General features: G+C 35.3%; 1 protein-coding gene across 4 annotated transcripts in view; it reads right to left on the bottom strand.

Annotated features, from left to right (window-relative positions):
* Positions 1 to 20,515, bottom strand: part of SLC4A7 (solute carrier family 4 member 7) — a 124,236-nt gene that overhangs the window by 45,030 nt on the left and 58,691 nt on the right. For 2 of the 4 annotated variants that reach the window (XM_033405443.2, XM_033405446.2), the window contains exons 4-7: positions 12,852 to 12,990; positions 12,144 to 12,304; positions 9,670 to 9,858; positions 1,806 to 1,921 (exon numbers count right to left, since the gene is read on the bottom strand). In XM_033405443.2, the coding sequence (XP_033261334.1) occupies positions 1,806 to 1,921; positions 9,670 to 9,858; positions 12,144 to 12,304; positions 12,852 to 12,990 (605 nt within the window). Of the gene's footprint in view, positions 1 to 1,805; positions 1,922 to 6,838; positions 7,208 to 9,669; positions 9,859 to 12,143; positions 12,305 to 12,851; positions 12,991 to 20,515 lie in introns of all 4 variants that reach the window. The other 2 variants (XM_012536671.3, XM_033405445.2) reach the window with 2 other exon arrangements.

Genomic DNA, 20,515 nt, shown 5'->3' with positions numbered 1-20,515 from the left:
AAAGAAAAGATGCTTTTAAGACTACTATTTGCTAATCAAAACTGGTGATCTAAAGGATGTAAAAATGCCAAAATTCTCACAAATACAAAAGACAAATACAAAAAAGCAAGCAAAACACATCTACCAAACAATACTCCCAACTGTTTTACTGTCATAGTCTTTACTACTTCAGAGATCTAAATTACCAAACATACAAACTAGAGAAAATTTTCAATGAATATAGCAGTATTCATTAAAAACTATTAAAGACAAAAATATAGTTCACAAGCTAACAGTGGTCCATGAAATTATACACAGTGCTAAAAATATTCATTTAATTATTATCTATTGTTTAATCTTAGAAATCAATTAGTTCCTTTATATTTTATATATTTTTATAAGTCCTTTTTATTTTAAAGAACTCTGGGCATCCCCCAGTATTCTCATTAAGCGGGAAAAGTTATGTTTATTTAAAACTAAAATAGCCATAATTGGTATACATATATGGTAGTGCTATATAATCAAATTCAGTTGTCTGTGTATAATTACAAAGAAAAGGTTACGAGCATAATATCAAAGTATGGCAACTTCTTCGTTTATACGCAGTTTCACACAAGGCACTAAACAACCACTTACAGGGCTATCTATTAAAATAAAACCAGCACTTACAGCGGGCCTCTTGAGTCCCACACCCAGTGTGCCACAACTACAGTGCCAGGAGGCAGACTCCTGCCCAACAGGAGATAAGGAGGTGTACACAAGGACAGACCAAGTAAAAAAAGGAAAACTGTGACAGAGGAACAAAAGTAAATGGCATCTGCCATGTCTAGAGGAGATCTATAACTTAAACTATAGTAATTTATTCGTTGCAATTTAGTTACTGAACACTTTACACTCATCTGAAATAATTGGTGCACCAGTAAAAATATGATCGACTTAGAACAGTACAATGTCCCATAAGCAAGGCTTTTTTTTGGCAAAGCTTTTTATAATTTTAGAGCATAAAGCTCAGCAAAGCTATACCGCAAATCATCATTTAAATGCCTTTTCTGCAAAATGTGATTTATAGAATTTGCATCATAAGATAAAGGCTTAAAAAATGAATCTTAAAAGTCTGACATCGTATCCTACAGTAAATACCAATAAAAAAATTTACAATGGCCACAGGGGATCAATTATTCAGGGGCAGTACTCACAAAGTATGCTTTAAATTCAATTGTAATTTGAACTTGTAGTTTTTTGTCCTGTTCTTTTGAAATAAGTTCTTTTTATATTTCATTTAAATACTCGTCTACCACAATTCAAAATCATAGTTGAGATAGGTGAATTGTTTTTAAATCCATGCCTTTACCTTTACCTACCCATGGGGAAGCACCAATGTTTCCCAGTGACATTCCAGAAAGTACTGACACCATAAGACAATAATTCTGGGATCACATTACAGCCGAGAAAAAGCTGAATCATTACTGCTATAACATCATTACCAGAATTAATCTTTCTAGTAGCTCCAGAACAAACGACTGTAATTCAAAAGGTACTGAAGTTTCATGATATCTATGGGTAGGTATAGATGAAAATACCATATTATTCATACATTCTTTTTTCAGAATTTCTAACACTAGTAAGATATAATGTTATTCAAGTGCTATGAGACTGTTACCTTTCTCACAATTTCTGATCATAAATTAACATATCATAAGCATCACATGCAGGTTTATAGGCACCAGTTATTAAAAAATTATTATAATCAATGTTAAGAAAGCCACATTGCTACAATTTTCTCAGTAAAAATGACTATGAAAATGTATAGTTAGTAACAGAATTACCTTGCTGAAGTCAACAGTACTATTTTCTCTGCTTCCTCCACTTCCATTACCTTTAATTTCTCCACTTTTACTATTGTCCAAGTTTCCAGGTGCAGACTGTGGAGAGGCCAAAATACCTGTATTTAAGAACAAACAAATTCCAAACTAGTAAGGAGAAAATTCACTTTGTAACCTGAATCTGCTCATATCCTGAAAGTGATGGTTTATTAAAAGCAAATGTGCTAGGTTAAAAAAAAAAAAAAAGGTGCCAAGTGTTAGTACCATACCAGCAAGAGTAGATTAACATTTTAAGCAATAATGAAGCTATATATTTTAACATTTTAAATAATATAATTGGCATTTACAAAAATGGTGGCCTTTTGAAAAAAGAGAAAAAGTGAGTAGAAGGTAGAAGACCTGGGTCTGATCACCACTAGAAATACTTAGGGCATCCATTTTCAAGGTATCCAATAGACATGTGAACTCCACATCATTAAGTTAGCTTAATGATGTCTAGCACACTTACATCAATAACAATATAAAATTTCTGATAAAACCTAAATGTAACTCAGAAAATGTAACTCAGAAAATGTAACTCAGCTACGTCAACTAAACGTACACGAATTTTGCCATAATCATCCCTAATCTTAACAGTTTCCTCAAGAATTTTCATTCTCTTGTGTGAAATTTATGTGCTGCCTACTGTCATTATTCCTAAGAAATATGTTAAAACATAATAGTAATGTTTTTACTATTTTAGATACACGTTCTATTAAATTAGCTTATTTGTATTACAAATGATAGATATATGTTCATGCATTATGTATACTCATTTCAAGTAACACTCAGCAACAATTCACATAATAACATAAAAACACCCAGTAGAATATGATCAATCATTACCACTACGAATTTTGCATAAAGTTCAAATCTCAAAAATGTTTAAGTACTTAACACAGATTTCTACCATTAAATGTATCCAATTTTTTCAAAACACCCAAGACTTTTTAGTTCAAGAATACAGATTTAATATTACCCAAAACACTGAGTATCACAGGAGAAGATGCACTAGACAATTACAACAGTCTTTACTTTTAGTTTTAACTCTGCCACTCAAGACAATCTAGTGACCCACAGAAGTTCAATTAAATTGTTTGTAGTTAGATCCTATAAACTTTAAAGTTAATATTCGTAATTGAGTTCCAAAATTTTAAGCATATCAGATATATTCAATGCCTCTAAGGGAGTTTTCATTTTTACAGAATACAACATACACTAGTAACTTTAAGTCATTTGAGTTTACTGCTTAAACTTAGTGAAAGAAGACCTTTGTGATACCCACTTCTATGTTAAATATCTACGCTAGGATGTCACTCTGACCCAAAAATCTCAGTGTAAAAAGTATGCGCAATCCCCTTAGCCATGTGCTCATTCCCTAGAAGTATTAAACAATTCTGAAATAAAAACTATTTCCTAAAACTTAACTAATTTATCACCATTTTAGCCTCTTCTTTGAACTTTGTCCCTACACTTCCATTATAGAGTCCATTCCTTTATTAAAATACATGCCCAAGTGGAAAAAAAAAGTGAACCAGTATTTTTCAGTGGTTTCCACCAACTCCCACACAAGAAAATGAAGAGTATCATTAAGGCCCTGGCAGCAACTGCAATGACCATCAACACACACACACTGCTGACTACTAAATGCATCCAACCTGCAAACGTGTAACCAAAAAAAAACATAGGCACAGCTTCCCAGAACAGTCCCAGGCACCAGATTTTGGGGAGAAGAGTGGAATGGGGAGAAGGCTCTGGGGGAAAACAAGGATACAGTAGAATGGGAAGAAGAAATAATATACAACTCAATACTGACAAAGCCAGAAGAGATGACGTGAAGTCATGGGCTCACCTGGTCATCTCGAACCTGTTAAAGTCAGCATGCCAGGCACACCTTAGAGATCCCACCATCGCCTTCTCCATGCAATCCTTCCTACTCTCAGTTAAGTTAAAGCTATTTCCTCAAAAGGTTAAGGAAGTATCCCTGCTCCTACAGTAAATTCCTACAGCTCAGAATTAAATGAGTAAATTCCCCAAAATTAAAACTATAATTAGCACAAATAACTCAGAAGGACTTTACTTGCTTTGAGCAAAAGAAAAAACAAATATGAGTATGTATACAATCAGTACTGGGATTTAAAAATCATACCCTGGTAAATCTATTATTGTGCCTTACATTCTTTTTCTTAAAATAGCAAAGCTACCTAGAGAAACAGAAATCAAAGATATCAGTTTTCTGTCATTAAAAGTTTGAAAGTAGAAGTATTTGGAGCAGTGGTTCTCATCTGGGGAAGATTCTGCCCCCCAGAGACATCTGGCAACGTCTAGAGACATCTTTGGTTGTCACCACTAGGGAGTGTACTGGCGGCTAGTGAGTGGAGGCCAAGGGTGCTGCTCAACATCCGACAACGCACAAGACATCCCCCACCACAAAGAAGTGTCCACCCCAAAAGGTCAATAGTGCCGAAGGTGAGAAACACTGAGTCAGAAGACAGTTACAAACACTAAAAGTGAGTTACGTCTTTTACATAATTATTCTCCAAAAAATAACTACTGGGAAACACCACTTTCTTTTTTTCTTTTTACTACAGATATTCACAAATCATGACCCCGTGCCACAAAAATCTATGACATTAGTCTCTCAAAAATGATGCCAAGGCCACCTTCTTCATCAGACTTCAGGAAAACTTATAGAGTTTCCAGCTGCTCTAAGCAGCAAAGGTAACTAAGGCAAGGAATAATATAGAGTTGCCCCTATTATTGTAATTACATTCCTCCTATAAATGTCTTCTTAAACAGTAATTATGAGCTCTCCCTTTTCCTTAGAAATTCCCTCTTTTCCCTACGTTCTAATTTCTTTTCTTCAGAAAGGCTAATAAATCTCATGGCATACTTAATGGCAGAGGGGGAAATAATTTAATCATGTCCCTCAATTTTCAGTTAATTGTTCTTTTTATCCTCTTAACAACATGACCTAATAAGCCATTGTGAACCTGTACATCCCTTCCTTCCCATATAAAATTTATAGTCCCTTATCACTGATAACATTGAAACTGGTAAAACAAGAACTGTCCAGTATTACTGACAGATATAGGTAAAAACAAATGCAAGGGGAAGTAACTTTGAAGTCATTTTTGTTCAAGAAAAGTAGTAAACCTTGCTAGTCCTTTTTAATTAAAATAAGAATGTTTGTTATTTCTGAGTAATTATTTCTAGATTTTTTTCTTTTGTTTAGTTACCTCATTATATAATACTCTATCTTTTCCACAGAGTATTAAAATTTACAATTAAATTCTATACTATAGATTTTGTTGTATGTGGATCTGGGTTCAAGTCCTTGCTCTGGTCATTTACGGTATAACCTTAACATCTCTAAGTCTTAATTTTCTTCATTTTACAAACAGCGATAACATGAACTCATCAAATTGTTAGACAAATTAGAAATATGATATTTGAAAAGTACACATCACTGTGTGTGACAACCTATGAAACAATGGTTACTATAAGTACTATCATAATTAATGTTACAATGATTTAACCACAAAACTTCTATTTTTTAACTTCTAAAAGTATCATCTTTTTTTGGCAACTACAATGAGCTTTGATTAAATGTATTTAGTATGTCTGGATACAGCCAATAAAGAGAAGGAGAGGCTGGTTGGTCATATACTGGTAGGAACACAGGATGTTTAGTCAGAGGACATGGGCTGTCACTTACTAGATATATGATCCAGGGGAATTTATTTAACTTAGCTGAGCTGAGCCTGAGTTTCTGAAAATAGGTATATCCACCCAACTTACACAAAATTTTATACACATCAAACAGGCTACTAACTATAAGCTACTATTGAAGCGTTACATATTATTCAGTGTTATGCAGAAATGTGATAATAATTATGTGATTAAAACCACTATAGTTAGTGTTCATATGTCACGTTGATGCTTAGCTGTCAGTAAAACATAGTCACTAAAGAATACTTTTTTAGGGCTTCCCTGGTGGCGCAGTGGTTGAGAGTCCGCCTGCAGATGCAGGGGACATGGGTTCGTGCCCCGGTCTGGGAAGATCCCACATGCCGCGGAGCGGCTGGGCCTGTGAGCCATGGCCGCTGAGCCTGCATGTCCCGAGCCTGTGCAGCGGGAGAGGCCACAACAGTGAGAGGCCCGCGTACCGCAAAATTAAAAAAAAAAGAATACTTCTTTATATGAATTGGGTAGAAAGATAAATATGTATAAATATACATATAATTAATATATAAGAGGAAAAGCCAAAATTATAATAATATATAATAACCCTTAAGTGAGTTACAAACCTTTTATGCACTAAGAAATAATTTTTCTAATTCACATAGAAATATATCCTAGCCACAACTATTGGAACTCTAGTCCTGAAAATTTCAAGGTGAATTAGGATTAAAAATAGATATGGCATTAAATAAAGGACAAGTAAAGTCTATGCCAAATTATAAAACTAGTCTTGAAATAATGATGATCCCAGGAGACAAAATGAGAAAAAGAACATTCAATTCTATTTTTTGTTAGGAAGGTTAAAACATACTGCATTCCTTGAACAAAAGCACCAAATAGTAGATAAAAGGCATATCACCTCATTTTACTTTATGTAAAACATGTGTTCATTCACCTTATGGAATGAAATGCACAAGAAGAGCCACCATTTTTTTAATCATGGCAAATTAAAAGATTACTTGTAAAAATGTCTACATTTTTTGAACCATTCAAATGCACTGACCTGTAAAATCTCAGTGAAATTTTTTGAAAAAAAAATTAAATTATGTGTAGTCTTATTTGGAGTCTTTTTAAAATTTTAAATAATTCTATCCTTCTCTGTAATATACTATAAAGAAAAAAACATGCAGAAGTCAAAATAAATTATAAGCATTATCTATGTATGCTGCTAAAGCTATGTGCTTGAAAGGCATTCCAAGTGCAAGTGATCTAGAGGCAGAAAGCACCACACATGGAGGACTTTGAATAGTTGCCTGAAGTTATGTCAACATTTTCCTCATTCTTCTGCTCCTGGCCTCGCAGTGCTTCTAAGTCTTCCTCAGGCAGATGAATTACTACTGTGGGAATATCGTCACTGGCAGGTGAAACCAGTAGCTCTGGGGCCTGAAGCTGCCTCTGCTGGGAACTTCTGGAGTTCAGGCGACTGAGCCTAGGGCTGGAAGGAGGACTGTTCTGAGGGGTAGGTACTGGGGTTGTACACTTCGAGCCTGCAGGGGTTCCAGCTCTCGAAGAAGGAAGAAGATGACTGAGAAGAAGAGATAAAGGTGATTCTCCTCTCAATGAAAGGTTTGAGGCAGACAGACCTGTTCGCAAAGAGTGGCGGGAGGCTGAAAGGCCTTCCCCTGAGATAAAACAAATAAATGAAAAGTGATGAAGTTCACTGCAGAAGACAAATGAGACACAAAATATCAATTTACACCATAAACTGCAAGGTTTAAAAAAGATCCAAAATTTCAAATTCATGCTATCAGGGTTAGTATAACAATCAGATTTTTAAATATTAGAAAATCACTGAAAAATGTCTTAAACTGTAATTAGTTCTCTGAAGGTGTATCCAAAAATCAAAACAAAAAATAAAAAACAATGCTAATGATAGATGGTCGGGGACGATATTCTGTTAGTAATGAGAATGTCCAATAGTGTGGCTTTAAAATTAAAGAATAATATCAATGGAAAGCTGCTGCTTAAAAAAATGATAAATAGCAAATCAGAATATAACACAAAAATAATCTAAGAAATAAAACCCAAAACAAAACTTAACAGCACTGATATTTAGTGCATTTTATCTACATTGCACCGAACCACTACATATTCTCTCATAAGAAAAGTCCACATTAATGGTATCTAATAATTCTTAACTTAAAGGTGATATCAATAACATTAAGCCAATAGGGCATCACCTACTGATAGCACTCTCAAGTAAAATTTAAAAACATAAGACATGTTATAGGAATTTTTTTTTTTCAAAAGAGAAACGTCAATTTTAAAAGATACATATTCTTGAGCTCATTATCTGATATTAATAAATGCCCTAAAATATGCTTACATTTCTAAGGCAGCAGATAAATTAAAACAAATACATACAATCTCTAACTTAACTAGCTAAGAATAAAGTATTTCTTACCAACAAGAGTGATGAGGAAGTTAAGTCTACAGTATTTCAAAACGTCAGGTATAGTTATACTTCAAAAACTTGTTTATTCTAATTAAGTGTGGCTTAATGGAATAACATTGTTTTTTCAGGAAAAGCATGAGAAATATAACAACCCCACATGATCTAAGTAATCAAAGCTACATGCTCAAGAGATCCCAGAAATATTAAAAATATGAACTTTTAATCCATAAACCACCACTATTTAGTTAAAAAATAAGCTACATGCAGAAAAAATTGTTAAATTACAACTATAACAAAATAATGAAATGCCCATGCTAAAATGGCATCTAAAAGAAAATAGGCGTTGTCTTATGATTAAAAGGAATCAACTGACAATTGGAGAATAATCAGGAACCACTGCATATGGGGAAGAAAGATTTAATATGGTCTCTCTAGGCAAACAAATTCACTTCACTGAAGTAGAGCATATGCAATACATGGAAAGGTGAAAAAAAGACATGACATAGATGGCTTGCTTTCAGATTGAACTTAGGTCCATAAGAGATTTCTTTCATTCTTAAGGTTCCTTGAATATAGAAAGGCACAATTTTAAATAGATTAAAGAGTTTTATTGGTCAAATGCTCAGAAGAAAATGGACTTAATTATCTTACACTGAGCTGCAAACGATGACTAAGTACTGTCAACTTTAAACATGTTATATCCTACCACCTGTGACTGTGTGCTTGTAGAACAGTTAAAAGCCATACTCTTTTCAGAGACAGAAAAGATGAGCAGAAGGATTTGTGGCCCATCCTCCACTCCTCTTCACTGTAATTCTCACAAGCCTTGGGTAATGGTAGCAACTAGAGGCAGCAGTGACCCTCAAAACCAGCTCCAATTCTTTGCAACTGGATTTTTCCAGTCACTGTCATCAGAGCATCTTTGAGACCCAAAATAGAACCCCAGTGATAGCATGCCAGCCTTAAGACAGTGACAGAGGTAAATGGCTACAAAAACACATTCTCCCCATGTCCCACATAACCCATGCTAGACCGTGAATGAGAGGGGAGAGCAGCAGTGTGTGGGTCTGTGCCATTCTCAATGGCTTGAAAAAATCAACTGCATCATCCCTAGCATAAAACAGGAACAAGCACAAAAACCTTTCACCAATTATGTAAATAAAAAGCAGTGAAATCAGCAGACCAACCCCAAAATACTTGCTTATGCCTAGCAAGTAAAGTATACTCAGGAGAAAAAAAAAAAATCTCCAGGAAAAATCTAATATTAAAGGCCCAAACACAAGACTTAAAATTTTCAAAAGATTAAATTTATAGATAATAATTTATGGCTCTTTTATCAAATATACAAGAATTCTTCAGCAGAAACAAAAAAGCAAGAAGGAGAGTAATTCAGGGTTACGTATAGTGTAGTGTTTAAATATTACCAATACTTATCCCATTTTAACAGAGTAAATGCTTAATTTTTTCATCTAAGTAATTTCTACAGATAATTCTGTCACGCTGTAAAGACATTTTAGAAATGAAATCTTTAAATGCACAAATTATTATTTTAAAGAGAATTAAAAAGATAAAGGCCTATGTAATTATCTAGAAAAAATATGTTTCTTTTCCTGAATGCTAATTGTAACACACTGGAATGCCATTAGTGTAGACGTGTTAGCAAAAAAGGAATGCCACAACTTATCTCACCATTCCTTTCAAGCAAGTGAGGGTCAGAATGTTTCTTGCCTATATCTGCAAAAGATCGAACAAGGGGAATCCGGCTGGTGAACCTTTTCTCATTCTGATGATGGTGCCTCTTCAGAAGGGCTTCTCTGACATTCTCTCTTATGGACTCGTCCAACTGGCCAGAGGCGATCATGTTGTCCAATACCATATCTAGGCAAAGAAAAAATACATAGATAACAATCATTTTTATTAAATAAACTAATACTTGGATGACTGTAACACAGAATAAATCTTAAGTGAAATCTTACCAGAAAAATAAGACTCTTAAATAGCTCTAGAAAGTATCATTCTCTTCTAATATTGAATAATGGATGCATAAAGATAAATATGAACATTATCCAACAAAAATGAACATATTAATAGAGACCCTTATTTTAATAAATACTAGTATTTATTGAAAAGCTACTGTTATTCACCAATAGCCTTCCTATATAGTTGAAGGTGCTTTACTGATGATACAATAAATTCTATTAAAATGGATATTCAAATATTGGCTTCCTAAGAAGTGAAGGTATTTTCTTGCTTCACCTCATACTTTTCCCCAAAACTGTAGATGAGTATCTGTACTCATTCATTCAATCATTAACTATTTACTGAGTACCTATTACGTGTTGGGAATATAGCAATTAACTAAGCAGATCAAGTTTCTGCTCTCACTCATCCACAGGTACAAAAACCAGTGAGTAACTGAATAGATAAAATATGAAGTAATAAGTTTTAGAAAGATGACTATATCAGGCTGTGAGGGAGGTGTGGGAAATGGGGAGATTGATGGCAATGACATTTTATACATTACTGCGGTGCCTGGACTATTTTTTTTTTTTTTTTTTTTTTTTGCGGTACGTGGGCCTCTCACTGCCGTGGCCTCCCCCGTTGCGGAGCACAGGCTCCGGACGCACAGGCTCAGCAGCCATGGCTCACGGGCCCAGCCGCTCCGCGGCATGAGGGATCCTCCTGGACCGGGGCACGAACCCGTGTCCCCTGCATCGGCAGGCGGACTCCCAACCACTGCGCCACCAGGGAAGTCCTGGACTATTTTTAATTTATAAAGGACATATAAATATTTTTTAAAAGTGGCAGTAACTTGATATAAAACAGTCAGGCTTTCAAATCTATGATAAGGTTCCTCTGAGAGAAAATTAGATCAACCTAGCAGGTAAACTCTTAACAGCAACACCATGACTACAGGCTACCATACAAATGAACACTGGATTATACATTTACTAAAATATTATATTGTATTACGTGATCATTAAAAGCCAAAGTAAGACATATTGAATATGTCTGAATTCAATATTCCTAATCCTACTCAGTTTTTCAGTCATTTATATAGAACAAGAAAGGACTTCCATAACTTAAAGATTTGCAGCACAAGGTCAAATCTATCAATCTGGTAATATCAACATACTGGTATTTCTAGCCTGAGAAATTCTAATAAATTTACGGTCCTCTTGAAGATCAAATACAATAGTTTTTTGTTTTTATATTGGACAATCTATAATGGTAGTCACACTATCAAATTTATTACTATTGAACTTGATATTGGTTTTGAGCAACTTCAGTTAATGACCAAATAGCTTTATCACAGCTATCTTTTCCTTCTTTCTACCTCCACAGTATCCTTCAATTTTCTCTCCTTTGTTTCCATTGCTACTACCTACCAGACATCAGATCGTCATCACTTCTTGCTTAGACATTCCAAGAGAATAAATGACCTCCTTGCTTCTAATCTCTTCTTATCCAAAGCCACCCTACCTCTTCTTGCCAGAATGATATCCCTGACACACATCGAGATCATACTATTCTCCAACTTAAAAATCACTGAGAGCCAAAATGCCTACCAAATAAAATCCAATTTCTTAACCCAGTAATTCAACGCTAGTCACAATCCACCTCTAATTTATTTTTCTAACATATCTCAAGAAATCTGTATACTCACAGATAATTGACTTTTCTGAGATTCATAGCTGTCTATACTTTCTAGACTTTTCTTCCTTCTCTTCCTCCTCCTTAGAATACTTTCTTTTCTCTTGCACCACCCTGCTCCCTATCGCCATGTGTTCAAATTCTATGGATAAGTTGAATAGTTAATGTACTCTCTGTATCTTCCCCAGATACCTTGGTCCAAAAAACAAAGAAACAAAAAGCTCCTTCCTCTGCATTTCCAGAGAACAGACTCCATATCCTGCTTATGGCACTAGTCACTTTCTTCTTGATAACTGTAGTTACATCTCTCTAATTTAATCTTTTAGACTCCAAACTTATCAAAGACAAAAAGGGTTATTTATATGTCTACTCCTCATACTGCCCTGCACAGAATGGAAGCTCAACATGTAACTGTCAAATCAATGGTCTAAAATTCCACTTTATTTTCCTTATTTAAGTATCTCTAACTTCAATACAATTTAACTATAAAGAAGTCACTTTGCTATCACCTGCTATTTCATCAAGAGTGCCTGCTCTCATATCCAGCATGACTGTTCCATTTAGGATGCAACTTCTCAGTTCAAAAAGACTGTGCAAAGAGAGGGTCGCCACGTAAGGCTTACTCCACCGGTCACCACCGTCTTCAACATCCTCTTCAAATTTCAGCCATCTGAAATGTATAATGTATAACAATATTTTACAAATAATGATTCCATTTGTTTATTTTAATATGATAAACATAAGCTTTTTCTTTTAAACAGAAACAAAGATCACCACCACCAAAACAAAATTTCGCTACAAACACATTTTTACAAATTAGGCTAATGGTCTATAATGTCGATAGGCACAAGTTACCTTTGTAGTTCCTCTTTCTATTCTAGCTATCACTGTAGTAAGTTTACAGAAACAAACTCTGGAATTTCAGTTTCAGCTTCCAATCTTATTTTAAACTTTAAATATGCAAGACATTGATTTTTCAAACTTGTTTCCTCTAATTAAAGACATTAAAATCTACAGTAACATATTTCCTTTTCTTATATTATAGTATTAAGAATTATTTAAGGAAACAAATTTTGAGAATAAAGATAAAATTTCCAAACAGAAGGAAATTCTCTACTCATTGTTTTAAAGTACTGGATGTCTCAATTTCAATCTTATATTCTCATTACAAAAAGAAACCAAGTAAAGGCAGTTAAAAACTGAGAGAGTATCATCACCTGGCAGTTTCTTTCCATTCATACTCTTCTCCATCTCTGTAGCACAGCTCATCCATTTCCGTGAAGAGATCATGGGGAATGTGTTCTTCATCATCATCTTCGGTACCCAGAATGAACTGGACTCTCTGGGATGGTGTGTCTTGACAAAATCAGAATTTAAAAATATACACTCAAAATTTTCCTCAATTAATACAAAGGTAAATTCAAAATTTTGAAAATGAAATGCTTTTCTTATAAATATATTCCATCAGAACAAATTTCTTTTCATTATTATTAAAATACTATAATTCTGGAAGGAAACAAGGACCAACAATCTAGAACAAAAGAATTTCACAGAAAGATCACCTCCACAGATTAAAAAGAAAAATTATACGTTAAAGTCACATTAATCTTTAACAAACCAATGTAAATCAAACAAATAACAGTAAGCAACATCCAAAACCAAGAAAACACTATGCATGAGACAGGACCTTTTCCTCACCAAAAATAGATGGAAATGTTAGATAATATAGAACATTTCAAATATTTAATTAATATGTAGTTAAGTTCAAGAGTAAAAAAAGAAATCCCCAAGTTCAAAAAACAGGATGAGAAAACTCAAAACTAACTTTTCCTACTATCATGGAGAAGCAAAAGTCTGTCAGCTGAGGTTAGGGAGGTAGACAGGTCACTGCTGCTCATGACATCTGAGTTTTAAACTACTTGTGTGGTACAGGATCCCCAAACAGAGAAATTAGCGTACATTCTAGTCCAGGACAGTTGAAAGCCCCAGGGGTCCCAGAATAAACACTGAAGCATACAACAAGCATCAATTAAAAACAAAATCAAATTCTTCCAAATATAATAGAGGAGGTCAAACACAAAATTTACATCTAGGTAAACAAACCTCCAGGAACTTATAGCTGCAAGAGGGATATTAAAACAGGTTAAAAAGTAAATTAGAAGGACTTCCTTGGTGGCACAGTGGTTAAGAATCCACCTGCCAACGCAAGGGACACAGGTTCAAGCCCTGGTCCTGGAAGATCCCACATGCCACGGAGCAACTGTGCCCGTGCGCCACAACTACTGAGCCTGTGCTCTAGAGCCCGCGTGCCACAACTATTGAAGCCCACGCACCTAGAGCCTGTGCTCCACAATAAGAGAAGCCACCGCAATGAGAAGCCTGTGCACCGCAACAGAGTAGCCTCCGCTCGCCGCAATTAGAGAAAGCCCGCGTGCAGCAACGAAGACCCAACACAGCCAAAAATAAATAAATAAATTTATTGGAAAAAAAAGATTAGAAATAAAATTGTTAAAGGAAAAGACAGAAATAAGGAGGAGGTTACACAGAATGCATCAATGACAAATAAGACAAAACACGCAAGGTTAAGAGATATAGAAAACAGAATAAAAACGTCGCACAAGAAAAACTCCAGAAAGAGGAAAAACGGGAAGAGGCAGTATGAAAAACATATCTGAAACTTGTCCAGTATGTACACGACATGGGTCTTCATAATGAAGGAATACTCTTAAGACCAATGCAGGACAAACAAAAACACAATGTAACTGAACTTCCTAATATTTGAACCTTTCAACAATTAGGTCTTGCACATCTTTTGTGAAATTCATCCCCAAGTAATACTTCTGGTGCTATTGTGGTGGTGGTTTTTTTTTTTTTTTTTGAGGTACACGGGCCTCTCACTGTTGTGGCCTCTCCCGCTGCGGAGCACAGGCTCTAGACGCACAGGCTCAGCGGCCATGGCTCACGGGCCCAGCCGCTCCGCGGCATGTGGGATCCTCCCGGACCGGGGCACAAACCCGTGTCCCCTGCACCGGCAGGCGGACTCCCAACCACTGCGCCACCAGGGAAGCCCTATTGTGTTGTTTTTTATTTCAGTTTCTGATTGCTCATTGCTACTATACAGAAATACAGTTGATTTCTGTACACTGATTTTGTATCCTGTAACCTTGTTAAACTCACTCAGTTCTGTAGTTTTGTAGATTGCTTAGGATTTGCTACACATATGATTCTGTAACTGTGAATAAAAACAATTTTACTTCATTTACTTTCTGCATGCATTTCATTTCTTTCTTGCCTTATTACACTGGCTACGTGTGCCAGTACCATGTTGGGAGAAAACATTCAGTCTTTCACCAGCATTTCTAAATGCTCTATATCACACTGAAGAAGTTTTCTAATATTCCTAGTTTGCAAGGAGATAAAATTCTAGAATAGAATTTAGAAAATTTCTAAATAAATAGAATTTGTTAGATGTAGATAAATAGAATTTATCTAAAGACAGTTTTAACTCCTAGCAAACAAGGGGGGTGGAATTTTGTCAAAGGCTTTTTCTGTCTTATTGATATGATTATATGGGTTTTTCTCCTTTATACTATTAATATGTTTATTTACACTGATAGATGTTTAAATTTTAAACCAACCCTGCATTTCCACTTGTTTATCGTATTAATTTCCTATTGCTGCTATTACAAATTTCCACAAACGTGGTGGCTTAAATAACACAAATTTATTCTCTTACAGTTCTGGAGACCATAAGTCCAAAATGAATTTTACACAGGGCTAAAAAATCATGAGCTGGTTCTTTCTGGAGGCTCTAGGGGAAAATCCATTTCCTTACCTTTTCTAGCTTCTGGAGGCTGCCTACATTCCTTAGGTCTGGATGCCTCCTCATTCCATCACTGTAACTACTGTCTCCTCTCTGACCTTCTGACTCCTTGTGATGAATCTGGCCCATCTGCATTAATCCAGCATAATCCCCACTTCTCAAAATCCTTTAACTTAGTCACATCTAGAGATGCACTTTTGCCAAATAAGGTTAACATTCACAGGTTCCAGACAGTAGGAATATGGACACTGTAGGGGCCACTATTCAGACTACCACCATCATGATGTATTATCCCTCTTAAGTATTGCTGGATTAGATATGCTTTTATTTTGTTAAGGATTTCTGAATCTATATTCATGAGAAATAATTAGTGTGTAGTTTTATTCTATTGTAACATCTTCATCAGGTTTTGGTATCAGGGAAATACTAGATTCACAATATGAATGGGAAAGTGTTCCCTCATCTTCAATTTTCTAGCAGAGTCTGTGTTATTTCTTTCTTATATGTTTGATGCCATTTGGGAGTAAATTTCCATTGTGGGAATGCTTTAGACTACAAATTCAATTTCCTTTTATACATGTAGGATAATCCAAGTTATCCATTTCTGCTTAACAGCATGTATTCCTAAGAAACTTCCCCACTTAATCTGAAGTATCAATTTTGTTGGCATAAAATCATTCATAATATTCCCTCCTTATTCTTTAATATGTAGAATCTGTACTGAAAATTTCTGGTGCTGGTCATTTGTATCTTTTTTTCCCTCACCTGATCAGTTTGGCTATTTAGATTTCTCAATTTTATTGATCTTTTCAAAGAACCAGATTGCAGTCTGACAGATTTTTGCTACTACTGGTCTGATTTTTATTTTATTCATTTCTGCTTTCATTTTTATTGTTTCCTTTCTTTTGTTTATTTAGGCTTAATTTGCTCTATTTTTTCCTTCAATTTCTTAAGTTACAAGCTTAAATCACTGATTAGGTCTTTCTTGTTCTGCGTTTTTTAAATTAACCTCTTTATTTAAATTTATTTGTTTGCACTGGGTCTTAGTTGCAACAGGTAGGCTCCTCAGTTGTGGCATGCGAACTCCCGAATTCCCACCTGCGGCATGCATGTGAAGTCCAGTTCCTGGACCAGGGATCGAACCTGGGCCCCCTTCACTGGGAGCACGGAGTATCTACCACTGTGCCACCAGGGAAGTCCCTTCTTTTCTAGTATAAAAACTAAATGCTATACGTTTTTCTCTAAGCACTGCTTTAGCAATATCTAACAAATTCTAATATGTAGGCAGTCCTCACTTTGCACAGTACCATGCTAAATGAAACCTGTGCGTGTCAGAACTGTGTCCTCACTTTGCAAGATTTTCTCTCAATTTTCTGCCTGTACCGTGTTTTCGTTTTCTTGAGTTCAACATATTTTCTAATTTCTGATGTGACTGCATCTTTAACCCATGGGTTACTGAGAAACTTCGTGCTTAATTTCCAAATATCTGGGCATTTTTCATAATATCTTTTTAGTTTAATTCTATTTGTGGTCAGAGAATACACTTCCAGTCTTTTTAAATGTATTAAGACTTGCTTTATGGTCTAGAATATGATCTTGGTTAAATCTTCAATATGCAATTGTAAAGAATGTGTATTCTGCTGTGGTTGGGTGAAATGTTCTATGCATGTGACTATCAATCTGACTTACAGTGTGTTATTTAGGTCTTCTATATCCTTACTGATTTTTTGATAACTTGCTCTATCCATTACTGAGAAAGGAGAGTTGCAATCTCCAGCTATACTTGTGGATTTCTCTCTTCCTCTTTTCAATTTTTTCAGTTTTTGTTTCATGGATTTTGAAGCCGTTGTTATATACATCTAGGACTGTTATGTCTTGGTTTCAGCAGTTTAATTTTTATGTAACTTTGTGCAGTTTTTCTTCATGTTTCTTCTCCTTGCGTTTTGCTGAACTCCTTGGACCTGTGAGTTCAGACTTTTTATTAATTTTGGAAATTTCTCTGGCACTCCAATTATACATATGATAGACTACCTGATACTGTCCAACAAATTACTGATGCTGTTTATTGGTCTTCAGCCTTTTTTTGTTTCATTTTTATTAGTTTCTATCACAGTATCTTCAAAAGTCACTTATCTTTTTTATTCTGTAATTTCAACTCATCTGTTAATCTTATCTAGCGTAATACTCATTTGAGATATTGCATTTTTCATCTGTATAAGTTCCATGTGGGACTTTCATATATTTTCAGCCTCTCTCTTCTTGAACATATAAAGCATATTTATTATATTGCTTTAACATGCTTGTTTTCGAAATCCATTAACTTTGTGATTTCTGGATCTGTTTTTTTTTTTTTAACATCTTTATTAGAGTATAATTGCTTTAAAATGGTGTGTTAGTTTCCACTTTATAACAAAGTGAGTCAGTTATACATATACATATGTCCCCATATCTCTTCCCTCTTGTGTCTCCCTCCCTCCCACCGTCCCTATCCCACCCATCTAGGTGGTCACAAAGCACTGAGCTGATCTCCCTCTGCTATGCAGCTGCTTCCCACTAGCTATCTATTTTATGTTAGGTAGTGTATATATGTCCATGCCACTCTCTCACTTTGTCCCAGCTTACCCTTCCCCTCCCCATATCCTCAAGTCCACTCTCTAGTAGGTCTGTGTCTTTATTCCCGTCTTGCCTGAAGGTTTTTAATAATCATTTTTTTAAAGATTCCATATATATGTGTTAGCATATGGTATTTTTTTTCCTCTTTCTGACTTACTTCACTCTGTATGACAGCCTCTAGATTAATCCACGTCTAAACAAATGACAATTTCGTTCCTTTTAATGGCTGAGTAATATTCCATTGTATATATGTACCACAACTTCTTTAACCATTTGTCTGTCGATGGGCATTTAGGTTGCTTCCATGATCTGGCTATTGTAAATAGTGCTGCAATGAACATTGGGGTGCATGTGTCTGTTTGAATTATGGTTTTCTCTGGGTATATGCCCAGTAGTGAGATTGCTGCATCATATGGTAATTCTATTTTTAGTTTTTTAAGGAACCTCCATATGGCTGTATCAATTTACACTCCCACCGACAGTGCAAGAGGATTCCCTTTTCTCCACACCCTCTCCAGCATTTGTTGTTTGTAGATTTTCTGATGATGCCCATTCTAACTGGTGTGAGGTGATACCTCATTGTAGTTTTGATTTGCATTTCTCTAATAATTAGTGATGTAGAGCAGCTTTCCATGTGCTTCTTGGCCATCTGTATGTCTTCCTTGGAGAAATATCTATTTAGGTCTTCTGCCCACTTTTTGATTGCGTTGTTTCTTTAATAGAGCTGCATGAGCTGTTTATATATTTTGGAGATTAATCCTTTGTCCATTGATTCATCTGCAAATATTTTCTCCCATTCTGAGGGTTCTTTCTTCATCTTGTTTATGGTTTCCTTTGCTGTGCAAAAGCTGTGAAGTTTCATGAGGTCCCATTTGTTTATTTTTGTTTTTATTTCCATTACTGTAGGAGGTGGATCAAAAAAGATCTTGCTGTGATTTATGTCAAAGAGTGTTCTTCCTATGTTTTGCTCTAAGAGTTTTATAGTGTCCGGTTTTACATTTAGGTCTCGAATCCATTTTGAGTTTATTTTTATTGTTAGGGAGGGTTCTAATTTCATTCTTTTACATGTAGCTGTCCAGTTTTCCCAGCACCACTTATTGAAGAGACTGTCTTTTCCCCATTGTATATCTCTGCCTCCTTTGTCATAGATTACTTGACCATAGGTGCGTGGGTTTATCTCTGGGCTCTGCATCTTGTTCCATTGATCTACGTTTCGTTTTTGTGCCAGTACCATATTGTCTTGATGACTGTAGCTTTGTAGTATAGTCTAAAGTCAGGGAGTCTGATTCCTCCAGCTCCGTTTTTTTCCTTCAAGGTTGCTTTGGCTATTAAGGGACTTTTGCGTCTCCATACAAATTTTAAGATTTTTAGTTCTACTTCTATAAAAAATGCCATTGGTAATTTGATAGGGATTGCATTGAATCTGTAGATGGCTTTGGGTAGTATAGTCATTTTCACAATATTGATTATTCCAATCCAGGAACATGGTAATGTCTCTCCAACTGTTTGTATCGTCTTTAATTTCTTTCATCAGTGTCTTATACTTTTCTGCATACAGGTCTTTTGTCTCCCTAGCTGGTTTAATGCCTGGTGTTTTATTCTTTTTGTTGCAATGGTAAATTGAAAGAGAAATTATGGAAACACTTCCGATTTTTCATCATTAGTGTATAGGAATACAAGAGATTTCTGTGCATTAATTTTGGACCCTGCAACTTTACCAAATTCATTGATTATAGTAGTTTTCTGGAGGCATTTTTAGGATTCTCTATGTATAGTATCATGTCATCTGAAAACAGTGACAGTTTTACTTCTTCCTTTCCAATTTGTATTCCTTTTATTTCTTTTTTTTTCTGATTGCCGTGGGTAGGACTTCCAAATCTATGTTGAATAATAGTGGTGAGAGTGGACATCCTTGTCTCGTTCCTGTTCTTAGAGGAAATGCTTTCAGTTTTTCACCATTGAGCAGGATGTTGGCTGTGGCTTTGTCGTATATGGCCTTTGTATGTTGAGGCAGGTTCCCTCTATGCCCACCTTCTGGAGTTTTTATCATAAATTTGTGCTGAATTTTGTCAAAAGCTTTTTCCACATCTGTTGAAATGATCATATGGTTTTTATTCTTCAATTTGTTAATATGGTGTATCACATTGACTCATTTGCGTATGTTGAAGAATCCTTGCATCACTGGGATAAATCCCACTTGATCATGTTGTATGATCCATTTAATGTGTTGTTGGATTCTGTTTGCTAGTATTTTGTTGAGGATTTTGCATCTATACTCATCAGTAATATTGGTCTGTAATTTTCTTTTTTAGTGGTACCTTTGTCTGGTTTTGGTATCAGGGTGATGGTGGTCTCATAGAATGAGTTTGGGAGTGTTCCTTCCTCTGCAATTTTGTGGAAGAGTTTGACAAGGACGGGTGTTAGCTCTTCTCTCAATGTTTGATA

The sequence above is a fragment of the Orcinus orca genome, chromosome 10, assembly GCF_937001465.1.
Source record: "Orcinus orca chromosome 10, mOrcOrc1.1, whole genome shotgun sequence".
Classification (NCBI taxonomy): domain Eukaryota; kingdom Metazoa; phylum Chordata; class Mammalia; order Artiodactyla; family Delphinidae; genus Orcinus; species Orcinus orca.
The sequence above is the reverse complement of the archived record's forward strand: the minus strand, read 5'-3'. Positions and strand labels throughout refer to the sequence as shown.